At 30.5% G+C, this 15,158-nt stretch overlaps 1 protein-coding gene across 1 annotated transcript; it reads left to right on the top strand.

Moving 5' to 3' along the window:
* Window positions 1-9,809: 9,809 nt before the first annotated feature.
* LOC132937547 (uncharacterized) lies at window positions 9,810-12,944 on the top strand. The gene is made up of 2 exons (XM_061004368.1): window positions 9,810-9,937; window positions 11,824-12,944. The coding sequence occupies exons 1-2, from the start codon at window positions 9,828-9,830 to the stop codon at window positions 12,203-12,205; spliced, it is 492 nt and encodes a 163-aa protein (XP_060860351.1). The 5' UTR covers window positions 9,810-9,827; the 3' UTR covers window positions 12,206-12,944.
* Window positions 12,945-15,158: the final 2,214 nt, after the last annotated feature.

Raw genomic sequence — 15,158 nt, 5'->3', positions numbered from 1 at the left:
CGGTAACATATATATACGTTTTTTTCTAATCCCGGTAACAATGCCCATTATTTGTTTGTAGGGGAGGGGGGTACTGCTGGATTGGAACACGTGTGTGTATGTGCGGCAAGAATTTGTCACTAAAAACCCGGGTGGCCACCAATCCAGGAACTAGTGACACGGGCCGATGCTTGCACTCAGAACACGTTTTCAAGATTGAATGCAACCACCACGCTATACCAAACCACTGTATATATTTTATCATATCACAATAAACTGTATTTCAAATTTAAGATTATTTAATTTATAAAATATTATCTCATTTTTGTTAAGATTTTCGTGGGTAAATATTATTGATATGGTCGTAAATAATGTATCTATATATAATATAAAAAAAAAAAACCAGTTGTGGCCAAAAATCCAAAACAGCTTGACCAATTTCGTTGAATTTTAGATTCTGAGCGAAGCGATGAATGTATTTATTTTACAATGATGTGTGTTTTTTTTTATTTTTGTGTCTGTCATCACTTTTTAGGACAGTAAAAGTGCTTGGATTTTCTTCAACAGTAACTTTTCTGATAGGAAAGTGAATCTAGTTGGTACCTTGAGGGGGTCAAAAGTAAAAATTTCCCAGTAATTTTCAAAAGCGACGTGAAAAACAAAAGAAAAATTAAGGAAAAAGGGGAATTTTTACGCAAAATCTGTTTTCGAGAAAATCGAGATTTTGGTTTTTGGTGTAACCCTAAAACAAATGACCGTTAGGACATGAAATTTTGACTGAATGTTTATATTAGCATTTTCTATACACCATAAAATTTTGAAAATAATTTGACTCTTTTTGGGCTGTTTACAGACGTTGTCAGTTTTAAATTGTTTTGGTTTTTTTTTCTATAAATATCAATAAAATTTATTTATTGGGTAAAAATGCGGGAAAATTTAATACAAGGCTCCTAGGTTATTGTTTCAAAGGCAGATGAAAAAAATTAAAAATCCTTAGTCACAGTTTTTATTTATAAGCATTTAAAGTTCAAATTTTGACAAAATACGGAAAAATCACGAAAATTAGCAAATTATTTTGAGTTCAGAATTCATAAAAATTTTTCTTTTTAAATCTAAGATTTTAAAATTGAATATAAGATTAGGTACTCATAAGTTTTTCTACCTTTATCAAAAAATAAAAATATCTACAAGAAACTTAAGTTAAATTTTTATGAGCGTCTGAAATTCATATTTTTACAACATTTGATATTCACTCGATTTCTCATGTGACGATTTTCTTATTTTATTGTAATTAAAAAACGAATGACTGTAGATACTTGAAAATTTTACTTTCATTTTCTATACACCATACAATTTTGAAAATATTTTGACTCTTTTTGAGCTGTTTACGGACGTTTTTCAATTTTTTCAGTTTTTTTTCCTATAAATATCAATAAAATTGTATTTGTTGGGTAAAAAAGCGTGAAAATTTAATATAAGGCTCCTGATACATCGTTCTAATAGCAGTTGAAAAATATTAAAAATACATATGCACAATTTTTTTTTATAAGCATTTAAAGTTCAAATTTTGACAACATTTATCAAATTTATAATTTATTAATTATTTTGTAGTTAAAAATGTATAAAATGTTTAACTTTTATGGCTAAGGATTGAAAATTTAAAACAAGGCTCCACGTAAATAGGTTATATATAAATTACTTTATTCACAATAATATCATCAAATATACTTGGTAAAATCATAGGCTGACTGTACGTTTTCGCTCAGAATCGTTGTTCTTATACAATGATATTATATCATTGAATTCAAATTTAACAACATCTATTACAGTAACCCACTTGTAACCTACTGTACAGCAGAGCGACATCCACTTATCCACCTTTTTTTTCGTTGTCTTCGTAACTGTCAGAAAAAGGTTTGTATGGAAGAACATTAAATCTTTGGGAAATCCACCGGAAAAATATAAAATCTAGATGGCAGAAATACAAAACAGTGGCGGAATCGGTCCAGCAAAAATATAAACTAAATAATAATATATTTTTATTTAATATAAGGCTGATATTGGCCACAAAAATAAAATAGTTATTATGATTGAAAACACATAAAAAATACCGTTGCACTCAACGTTTTAATAAAACATTCTTAATTACATCCGCACCCGTCGCACCTCACCTGAAAATATACTGCTCGCATGTTACACGCGCGTCTCACGAGCAACGCCGGGTGGGATTGCTATAATATAATTTAATCGAATTGGCTATAATATAATCAACATAGAACCTAAACAAAGATATCTCGAGGGTTGCAATTTTCGCGATACCTTCGTACCACCTCGTAAGTGTGCACTAAGAAATAATTTTCCAAAATTCGTATTCTAAAGTGGTGCTTGTACAATTATTTTGAGGTTCAAGATGATTGATGAAGGATTTTAGGTTTCTGAACACCAATTAAACACCATTACACCGAATATTAAATAACGAATTTAACTAAGTTTGAATCATATAGAGTTGGCATTTTTAACGGACAACGAAGTGCATGGAATCAGCTAGTATAAAATAATATATTATTTGATAAGATCTATGATATCGCATAGGTATTTCATTTGATGAATTTTCTTAAAATACTTAGTTATTTCACGTTTCAATTTTTTTGTTAGTTAATTAAATTACTAACTAAGTGAATTATTTTAATGTTTTTCTCGGTTTTGTTTTGGTCTATGAATACATCTGTTGAATTTTGTAACCATTGTTTGTGACTTTGGTTGATACAATCTAATAATTTTTTGTAACTATGAAAAACCTGGCAAAATAATAATAAATGGTGCACTACAACTGGAAAATTAGTCATCGAAAAAAATGTAAAAATATACTTAATAATTATTTCTATACAGTTTTCTTAAATCACAAAATGATTTAACGATTTGACGTATTCAACAATACACTTATCAAATAATGACAGTGTTGAAAGATGTAAAATGTTGTAAGTTGTTGCAAAATTTTGCGTATAAAGTAGCCGATGGTACTTGTTTAAGGACCCCCTTTCCCACCGGTTAATAGGGCCTGCATTAAAACTTTATCTACGAGTCCAAAACTATACATATGCCTGGTAACGAGTACTTATTATAGAATTTTTATCTCAAACTATACGTTTATTTTTATTAGAATGTATTTTACTCGAATGTGTCCACAATATTTGACCGCTCAAGCGAGTTTCCACTTTTCCGTTATTTCAGCGTTGAAAGTTTGCAAGTTATCGCTAGATGCTAAATATTATATAATATAGATAAAAATTAAATCTATTATAAGAATGAATCTCGGCATGATATTAAGGATGAATTATGAACTAATATCTAATTGTCGTGTTTCTCACTACGACAATAAAGCTCTTCTCACGACGATACACTGCAAAGTTACGCCAATGCGCAGTCGCTGATCGATCGGATTACTTACAGTCCTCGACAGTGAAAACTCCGACAAGTCAACACAGCTGCCATCGCCATCGTCATTTGTTGTCGTTACCAAACCAACAACCACGTTCAAAAGGGCGACCATAAGTCGATAAAGGTTAGTTTAACACATTATATAATATATTAATATTACACTAATAATACACTATATTAAAATACATTTCTACCGGTTGCGCGATTCAACCATCTGTGTACAAGCACGATTCCGGCTCACGCACGAGCTAATAAACAGTAATTAATAATATTATAATAATAATAATGATAATAAATAGTTTCATGCATGTCTTGAAAACGTTACACTTTTTCACTTGTTGATTTGTGTTCGTAACGGTGTCACATCACGATTTTATCTTATATGATTTACCGCAAAACAGTTGATCGCAATAAAAGCTTACCGAAATAATATTTATAGTACTTATAGCACTAACTCATAGTACGACCTGTCTATTTTAATATCCTTATAAAATGTATAATAAATGAAAAATAAATAATAACAATAATATTTTTATTTATTTAAGATTTATTTAAAATATACAAACATGTATATAAAGAATATATCTACTACTTTAAGCTTAAGTTTTTCATGGAGTCGAGGGTTAGATAATTCAATAAAACAAAAAAAAAAAACAGTTTTTTTTACAAATAATAAATATTATTACAGATATGATTGACAGAACAAAGCATAAGTATTATACAGGAAAAAAAAACAAATATAGTCAAATTTATCATTTATTCAACTTCAATTTAGTTTATTTTTATTTTTATTTAAAACAAGAAATAATTACTAAGACACTAATAATATCAGTTAGTAAAAATACAAATCTAGTGTGAATAATAATTACATTAATAATAATATTAATAACCTATGTCATCTTACAATAGTTATAGGATATAAGTATTAAGTATATTAAATATTTTTAACTCAAACTTAAATGTTCAACTTGCAATATTGCAAATTATAAGCAATGCAACGGATAATATCTTCTATATTTGTACCTATTGTTAGTAATAAAATTAATAGTTAGAATTATTTTTATTTTAGTTAGTAAGTAATAACTAATAAGTATTCATTACTATTTATTATGTATTTATGTAGTTACATTACAATAAAACAGGGTTTAGATCATTTATACTATGGCACTGTGGAAAGTCGTAACTACTAAGTAAGTCATTTACAAACATAAAAGATAGGGACTAATAAAATTCAGATAAGATATAATCGGCGATGTAAGATCGCGATAAATTGATTGCGATTGATTTTCGTGAGGGGAATTATTTACGACCAATAATAATTGACACTTATACCAATCACTCTTAATAAATCTAAATCTATCAGAGGTGTATATAGAATTAAATTTCAGGGGATGGTTAGAAATCCTGAGTCAGGATTCCTGACTATAAATTAATACAACTAATTCTAAACACACAAACTTGTGTTTGTTTTTGGGGGAGGGGGGTTGAACCCATAACCACATTAAATACGCCAATGATATCTATAAGTATGATTATCATACTATAGAGTCCGGGATAATATGCCTTTGCGTAAAATTTACATGGCTATATCTTATTATATTGTATCTTACTATAATATTATAGTGATCAACGATAATACATACATTCTAAGTTTGTACCCTAACTAATACTAGGCCACTATTCGGAAGCAATTAGTCAACCTGATGTACGTTTTGATTTTCCTTATACAGGGTACATATCCACAATATAAATATATTGTAAAGTTTTAAACATATATAATTATTAATTATTTTTCACTTTGAATCCATGGCAGTTCTTTTCTGGCGTGCAAGGATTTGGATGTGAGGGGCAAAAAAGTAAAAACGAATAGGATGCAAAAAAAACGTATAATACGGTAAACAACGCGTATAATATTAATAATTATTATTTATTCCCGACGAAAGTGTGTCTGAGCGTCACCTCTAACCCTCCGTCCCCCCCAAATACACCGTCACGGCCAATCAAGCTGGCTGGGCAACGACCTCGCCGAGGCCGCGATGAGGCACGTGTATACACTTTCCCCCGATCCCAGGCCACCGATCAATACTTTGCACAGACCCGGCGAATCAGTTACCCGGATGTCCATGTCAAACCTCCGCCAGTCGTCACCCTCCGATCCCACCCGTGGTGGACCTGTGGAATATGTGCGGGTGGTGTCCCGAAATCCCCCTCGAAGTTCGCTACTCGTACCTGCCGACGGATGAATTTGGCGTTGTCAGCCGACCCGGACCCGGGGATGTGATATTAGGATAATATCGACGTTCACACCGCCGTAAGAGGTTGCTACGTAAGCAGGTCTAATAGCAAAATATAAATTCGTGAACCTATTTGTGTCGCGGTGAATTCATTATTTTCAATTTATCGTATCGTTTAGGTTATACTGTATTAAATTGTATTAATGTTGTTATTGTTATTGTTTACTTAAAATGTTGGTATCTACTATCAAACTTATATTTAGTATGATAACATGTGTTATAACAATAAAATAGGTACCTACATAGTTATTAATTAGATATTCCAAATATAACAAATTACACCTCCCCTATAAGCCATCGCTTATGTTAATATAATATTATATGTTAATACAAAATATTAAATATTTAATATATAGGTACTTATTATTTATAGTAGAAATTCCTACCTACCAAGTCTATTGTTAACTTATTAAAATGCATTGACATTGAATCATTTAATCTTTTACTATTATTGCATTATAATTTAAACGGAACCTGTTACTTAGCATACTTTGATGAAGTTGTTGCTGTATGTCAGTGCATGCTTGTCGTTTCAAAGTACTATCAATAACTCCATATCGAATAATCTTATAAATAAATATAATGTAAGCACAATAATTATCGTACAGTTTTAATTTTTGCAAATTTCATTTAGTCAAATAGTAGTGCAATATAAATTATAAATTATGAACAAGCATTTAATATTGTAGGTAAATAATTATAAATCACTCTTTTCCCATCTCCCCATTAGCTCTATACTCCTCTGGCCTTTTCGAAGGACCACTAAGAATATATAAATCGCAAATTTACAAGTGATCAATTTAACAACTTTTAATAACTTAAAACAATCATTATTTGAAACAACATTTTGAAAAAGAATTATTTTATTTTATCGTTATCATATTGTTACTCTTTTGAATGACAACATACATTTTTTATATCATATTCTGAAGCAGAATAATATCGGAGTATTTAGACCTATCACAATCGAATTTTTGTCATGCAGTTTATTAGTTTTAACTACCTAATCATATTTATTTAAACTTAAAAGTTGTGAGTAGAGTAATGGACCAACATTGTACTAACTGTACCACTCCACTCTGCTCATTTAAACTTTAAATACCAACAGGCACTTGTAAGTCATAAACTATTCGTCCAAAATTCGAATATTTTTATACTGAAATACTTAAAAAAATATTCTGCTTTAAAAAAAGAAATAAAAATGTATGAATTAAAAAAAATTATAAAGGTCAAAATATAAAAAAACTAAAAAATATTACTAAGAATAATTTTGCTTTTAACGACTTAAATTGTGATCAAAAAATATTTTTAATACGTATAATTATTAAACGAGGGGGGGGGGGAGACAAAATTGTATCAGAACAAACCTTTATAATTAATATTTTAAGCTTAAATATGATTAATTACGGGGGGGGGGGGCTTAGTCCAACCTAAATGTGTAAAAACACTTATAAGGTATACGCTGCCCGCAATACGAGCGGTGCGCTTAGTTCGCGTAGTTGTAACCTGTTCAATAATACCTTTGCGTTGTTACAATATTATTATATGACTTCAGATTTACAATAGAAATCATTTATAATAATGATCACGGGACCAAAAAAAAAAATTTTCATAATAATAAATGACAGTAAGTTTTTCACACGACAGCCAAAATTAAAAAAGAAGTTTTTATATTACAGTATGCATTCTATTATATTAAAATCACAAAATGTTAAGTCTAATTATGTGTAGTTAAATATTAGGCACTACATTCGTATGTTCATTAGAAATTCACTATAAGATTTTTCATTTAAGCTTATTTTTAATTAAAGAGTGTCAAAAAAACGAATTTAGTAACATACGTCTTTAAAGATTCCCTTCTGTCGGGGGTCCCAAGAACCACACCCGGTTTTTTTTTCTCTTCGCTTTAAATTTAAATTTATCTCTCATAGCATTTTAACTATGTAACATTATAGATATAGTAACCTACACATTATAATATCGTTTAATAGGTATTTTATACTTTTATATTAATTGATTAACTATTTACAAACATACTACTATTCATGCAGAAAAATACTTTATTTTTACCAATTAAATTATACAATTATACTATTGAGGTCATTGTTTAATATCTATTACTTTTAACAATAATAATCTATAACATTATAAGTCGTTTCAAAATATTTAAAAACAGAAATATTAAGCTGGCATTAAATTAATTATTAATAATATACGTTATTTATTAAATAATAAAAAAAAAATTAAATTATTATATTCACCTGCATGATATAATAAATAAGATATGACTATTTAAAATATAATAATAAATCTATAATATAATTGCCGGGAATGATATCCTGATATCCGTAGTTTCTGTACAAACGGCACTACTAATTTATTTAACCCTACGTTATATTAGCTGTAGTTACGAATAAATATGTACCTATTATTTACTATAATTTTTTACACACATATTATAAATAATATTTTAATTTTTGTCTTATACATATAGTTTATCTTTCTGCACATCGTACAGAATTCAATTAAAAATATTTTACACTTTATAGGTTTTTATATTTTTTACTTTCACGAAAATCAAAACATCAATAATTGTTCAGTAAATAATATAAATCTTATTTCAAAACCAAACCGTAACGGTTGCGGTGTCCCTTTACCATGACGACGTCCGTGGCGCGGGTTTATTATTCACTATGTCAAAAAATATAATTTATCATTCCACCACTCATTATTTAAAAATCTCTAGTACAGAGTGTGCAAAAATATATATTCTAACCTATATTACCTGTATTGGTATGTCGACTATATACGCGCTTTTATCAATAATCATAAAATATTATCAGTGGTTTGAGCGAAGACAACTAAAATATGAATTATTAGGTAGTGGTACCTGAGTTAATGATTAGACAAATCAATAAATCATATTATGAACGTTTATGGTAATGTGCTTAAATTGTAATAATTGTATACGTTTAGATTGTCACCATCGCCACCACAACCACCACCACCACCCGGCTGCCTAGTTGAACCGATATCGTACCGTTACATTCAATCGTACAGTATCAAATACGTATTAATAGTGCATTTGTCACCACCGCGGATAATATATAGAGCTTGATGATGTCCGAGGAAGTCGATAAGTATGACCGCCATCGTTTCGACGACGTGTTCTATTCATACACGCAATTGTTCCTGCACAGAACTTTTGTGGACGTGTGCTGGGCAAACGATTTCTACGAGACCAATTTCGAACGAGTGTCTGCGTTCCCCATAAATATCGTGCGTCCGTACGTGGAGCGGCTGTTGGAGGTGCATGGAACGGGACCGCTGCTGCATACCATCATCGCGGCAAACTTTGAATGCGAGCCAATGCCGTCCAACGGCGGACGGTTCGCTTTCGTCTCGCACAACACGAAGAACGAGTACACGTTCAAAAAGGACATAGTGGGACTGATTGCCGTGTGCGGCATGGACAAGCTAAAAGCGTTACACTCTGTATACAATTGCATCCGATGTGAAGAATCCATACGGGTATCGGGATTGAATCTTTACGAATCGTTGCGCCAGCACGCGAGGAATTGCGAGATGGTAATCGATTGTAGATATCTCGAACCACTGATAAGTTTTTGGAAAAAGTCTGACCGCGAAGTGTACAAAAACTTTCTGTACAAGTCCGTGGCTCAAACCATGCTGACGAAGCTGGGCATGTTAATTGTACGACCTAAAAAATTTGACGAGCTGCCGTACTCCGTATTTGTGAACAACCGGTTCGATTCGTTGCAAATGGTAATGCAGCAGTCACACAAGCGCCTGTGCTTGGACAAAGGCGCGTTGGACAGGATGGTTCAGGCCGGTTACCATACGTTGTTCACTCAGACCAAATGGCGCGATTTGAAGAAATCGGTCAATAACCATGCACTCATCTCAATTGGTGATAGAAAAATTACGTGCTTTTGTTGCCATCTTGAGGTCACTCTGAGCTCTGAATTTCTCGATGACCCGTGGAGGTACCACGCCCTAAAGTCGCCGTCGTGCATATTTTTATTGATGAAGAAGGGTTGGGAATACGTTAGACAGGTACGCGAATCGATGTACGACTTACGCCTGAGGAGCGAAATGGAGCTATCCACAGCAGTGATTGATCCTAAGTGGGATTTGCAGCCAAACACTACTCCTATGGGAGAACTGTTCGACCTACGCAAAGGAGTGACGAAACAAAAAAAAACGTGAGTAGATAACGTAGATATGTTAACGTTTTACAGTAACTTGTATGGAGGGGGGAGATAAATAGTATTATGCCGCATATGGGCGCATAACATACATGGTTTTGCACATGGTCCAGATAATTGATTATCCAATGTATACAATGATCAAAACGTAACATAGGTATGAAGGGGGTGGATGCGCGCGTAAGTGGGCGGTCAGCGTTAAAGTCCTCTGTTGCTTAGTGATATGAATTTGTATACTACACACTGGTACACTATACAGCACACGTCATGACGTGTCAAAATATAGTATCTTAGTTATATACACATTGCAATTATTTTGTACAAAAAAATGCGAGTATTATAAATTATGTTTGTTAAAACTGTAATTGTAATTTAATGATATAATTGTGAATAATGTAATATTTATATATTATAACCTATTTATATGGAACCTTGATTTAAATTTTCAGTACTTATGTTTTTTAAGTTGAACATTTTATACATTTTTTAAAATACAATATAATTATTAAATTGTGAATTTCATACATTTTTTTGAAATTCAAACTTTAAATGCTTATTTAAAAAAATTGTACCGATGTATTTTTAATATTTTCCAACTACTAAAGTAACAATATATCAGGAGCCTTATATTAAATTTTCACTTTTTTTGGCTCAAATAAATTTTTATTGAAATTTAAAGTAAAAAAAAACTAAATTTTTTTTTAAATTTAAAATTGTCCGTAACCAGCTCAAAACGAGTCAAAATATTTTCAAAATATTATGGTTGTATAGAAAACAAGAATATAAACATTCAGTCAAATGTTCATGTATCTACAGTTATTCATTTTTGAATTACAACAAAATAAGAAAATCGCTATATGAGAAATCGAGTGAATATCCAATGTTGTAAAAATATGAACTTCAAACGCTCATAAAAATATAATTTGACTTTTTTGTAGACATTTTTTTTTTTTGATTAAGATAGACAAACTTATAAGGAATTTTTAATTACATGTTCTAATCTTAGATATAAAAAGAAAAAATGTTATAAATTTCCAACTCAAAATAATTTGCACATTTTCGTGATTTTTATGTGTTTGGTCAACATTTGAACTTTATGGATACGACTATAGAATTTTAATGTTTTTTAAATGTCATTGTATAGTATATTAAGAGCCTTGTATTAAATTTTCAAGCTTTTTTACCCATCAAATAACATTTTATTGACATTCATAGAAAAAAACTAAAAATATTGGAAATTAAAAATGTTCCTAAACAGTTCAAAACAAATCCAAATTTGTTGAAAATGTTATCGTGTATAGAAAATGCTAGTATAAATAACTAGTGGACATTTCATGTATCTACGGTTATTTGTTATAGGGTTACACCAAAAACCAAAAGCGACCCAACCTACTGTATTACTAATGTCCTATAGAAAATAAATTACTTTAATAGCAAGTATATCATAAGATATACTTAGTAATATTATAGCTCAGCATAATTTTTCTTAGACAATGATTTTATATCATCGAGTTCAATTTAACACATCCATTACAGTGACCTCTTTAGACACCTATTGTACAGCCAGCTGAGCGTTTCCCACCTACTTACCTTTTTAAATATTATGTGTAAAATGTTTATAACATAAAACATAATTATGCTATATATCCGGTGGTCTACAAAGCCTAATACATGTATAATATAATATAAAGTAAAAAAGAAACATTATTTGTACATCAATGGCTCTACATGATCAGTATACGTCCTGTGTAATATTAATAATCCCGCTGTGCACTAGGTACCTACCTATATAATTGTTACATCATAATCAGCTTGGACAACTATTATGTTTTCCTACATTTTATTAAATTTAGCCAATATAGGTATACTATTGATTATTACAGGGAGATACGAGTGGCCTTGACGGATACCACCGTGCCTTTATGCTCTGTGTGCTGCAACGCACGGCGCTCCGTCGCTCTGATGTCGTGTTTACATATTGCTACCTGCGTGGATTGTTCGTTTGCAATTCGTGAATGCCCTCTCTGCAGATTGATGATCACTGGCTACATGATGCCTAAATTTGAGCCCGACGGTTCGTTCTGGAAGCAGCCAGATTGCGTGGGTGGAAATCATTTTATGAACCTGCCGTGTGGCCACTTGGTAGAGTCATGTGTCCCGAACAACGTCAATCGATGTCCGAGAGCGGATGCTGTGGAAGAGGACGAGATCTATTGCGTCGTGTGTGGTGACTCGAAATTGGGCAAATTAAAGGTTTACATTTAATCACTGAAAGTATAAATCCATTATTGTGTAGGCAGTGCTCGAATTATTGGCAAAATAAAATACATATAAGTACCAATATACGTTAACAAAAATGAGTACCCTGTTTACTATTGTACAATTTGAGCGTTCCTGTCTGTTCTTACATCACGTAGTTCCGTATCACTCTTTTCATATTAAAATTTATTAATATTTACGTGTTGTATTATCCAAAACTAATTTAATCGTAATTACTTTTATAGTAAATAATCAATTAAAACGATTATAGGTTATTACTATTATTTATTAGGTATACTTTACTTTATAAAATTATAAAAATCACGATCAATGATAACTGCATATAACATAAACCATATAAATGCACAGATCCATATCAGTGTAGGTCACCTGACAATTTATTGTTATTATTAATGGCAAAAAATCAATAAGATATCACCCACTATAAATAAAAATGATATCGAGTACTTCGTGAAACTTGATAAAAAAAAAAATAATAATAATATTAAGATTTAGTATTTAGTATTTACTATTTACCGTACTAAAAGTACAATTAAAAAAAAATATTAGTGCTAAGCTATAATTTCTGATAGTACTTAGTTAGTTTATTACTTATGTACACGGTCCCCCCCACCATTAATTCGAGCACTGCGTGTTAGGGATAGGTAGTTTATGATTGACGGCCGAGTCAAACAATAGATAAAACAGTAGGTATACTTGTAACTTAGTATTTATATTATTATTTATATAGGGACTATCTATGTGTGTTTTAATATGCCTGTTTAAAAACTTATTACATAAATTCAATAGTGTGTATAATCCCTTTTATTTTAAGTCAATTTTTCGAGTAACGTGAATACTTTATTCAATTTAAGTCTGTATAAAAACTTATTACATAAATTCAAGAGGGTGTATAATCCCTTTTATTTTAAGTCAATTTTCTGAGTAACGTGAACACTTTGTTCAATTTTATCTTCATGTCTTAAAATTTTTTCGTGGTTTATATCTTTATAATAATGTATTTGCAGCATGCATTTGGTATGTATTTTAAAAAACACAATGTGTAATACAAAATATAATAAACTTTTATTTGAAATACTACCGTTTTGTTTATAAAATCAATAAAAACATTAAATGTGTAAATATTTGTATAATAATACAGACTTCACAAGTAGGTTCTTCGGTCTTATAATAGGCGTGTAATACTGTGTAACACTGTGTATACTAGATGTCAACGATATGCAATTATTTTGTCGACCCTTGGTTAACTTGATTCAGGTCGTTACCGAAATTATCTGTCGTCTGTCAATATTGTCTGGTTTGTTTTTTATTATATAAATAATAAAAATCCAGTTCACGTCATAAGCGTGAGTTTAAAAAAACTATATCAACTATAACGTTCAATAACCTAACCTAAGGTAATAGTTGGTATGGAGCCATGGTATTCTAGTATATTGCATATGTGGTTCATGTAGTAGGTATGTGAATAAATACAGCGCACTACAAAATTTATGATATAACGCTTACTAGAGTATACGGTATATTGGTATATATTATAATATTTATTACATTTACTATGATACTGTGTGTAATACAGCCTATTAGAAATGTAGTAGACGTAAACAATATATTAAATTGCTAGTTGATGTAAATATTATCAGGTGATTATTATAAAACATTTTGAGAACTAATGACTGGCCTACAATTAAGAACACGCATTCTCTCGATAAATACTAATTATTAATTTTCAATTATTTAAAATAATATCCATCATACTATTGAATATTTATAATCTTACAAATAATAATGTGTGAACATTTCAAGGTACATTTTTTCGTAAGATAATTAAAATTGATCCTGTAAAAGTCATGTAATGTAGGTAAAATTGTCAGGATTTTTTATGGAAAAGTACTTCAAGAATTCTCCAAAAATGACTTCCGTAATCTACAAACTTAACTATTGTAATTCATATCTAATTTGCACATGAAAGGCTTAGAGAAAATATCTATTTTGTGCAAAGCAAGATAAATTTATTTTTTACTTTATGATACTGATAAGATAAAAACCGATGTCACTTGCCTATACTTTAAAAATACGTATATCCAGAAAATATGTGTTAAATAATAACACAGCTTAACGACGGAACCATTTCCTGGCACTCCCGCTATTGAATTTTGAAACGGAACCAAGAGCTTTGTTTTGTGCATAGTTTGTGCGGATTTGTGCAGAGACTCAACATTTGTGCTTTCAAACTTTACGAAATACAGGTGTTCTTGCTACTGAGTTTTGGGCAAATGGTTGTACCTGCTATCAAAAGCAGCATTAATATCAAAATTAATAATTATCATATACATATATGGCCGTATTTTTATTTTACCGTTGGAATAATTTATGATTAGTAAAGTTGTATTGAAAGTCTATAAAGGTGCTATGGAAATGTTTGTATTACCTATAGCTACTGACCATTATCGAATTACGGCACTTAAAATTTATAATAATTTAAGAACTGTGAGAATCATAAGAATCATTTTTTTGAAAGTACAGTGGAACCTCGATAAGTCGAAATTCAAGGGAAATGCAATTTTTTCGACTTATCAAGGTTTTCGATTTATCGAGGTTTGACTTATCGAGGTTCCACTGTACTTTTCAATATTTTACTTTGTAGGTAGGGTAAACACAAAATATTAATTACTTTTTATAAACTATTATTTTTCAATCATCTTGCACCAAGTAGTCAGGTATTCTTTAAATTACAATTATTCTATATATTTTTATTATTCACCTATATGATGTGTCGTTTTTGTTATACAATTCAAACAAATATCAGCGTCCGATTTCTGTTCGTCGATACGCTAACGGAGATATATATATACGGTATAGCGTATTACGTGAATATCACATCACGATCTGTGCCTGCAGTGGTAAGTACCTACCAGCTATTAATTATAACTGTAATATT

The sequence above is a fragment of the Metopolophium dirhodum genome, chromosome 1 (assembly GCF_019925205.1).
Source record: "Metopolophium dirhodum isolate CAU chromosome 1, ASM1992520v1, whole genome shotgun sequence".
Classification (NCBI taxonomy): Eukaryota; Metazoa; Arthropoda; class Insecta; order Hemiptera; family Aphididae; genus Metopolophium; species Metopolophium dirhodum.
Note: the sequence above shows the minus strand (reverse complement) of the source record. Positions and strands in the feature narration are given on the sequence as shown.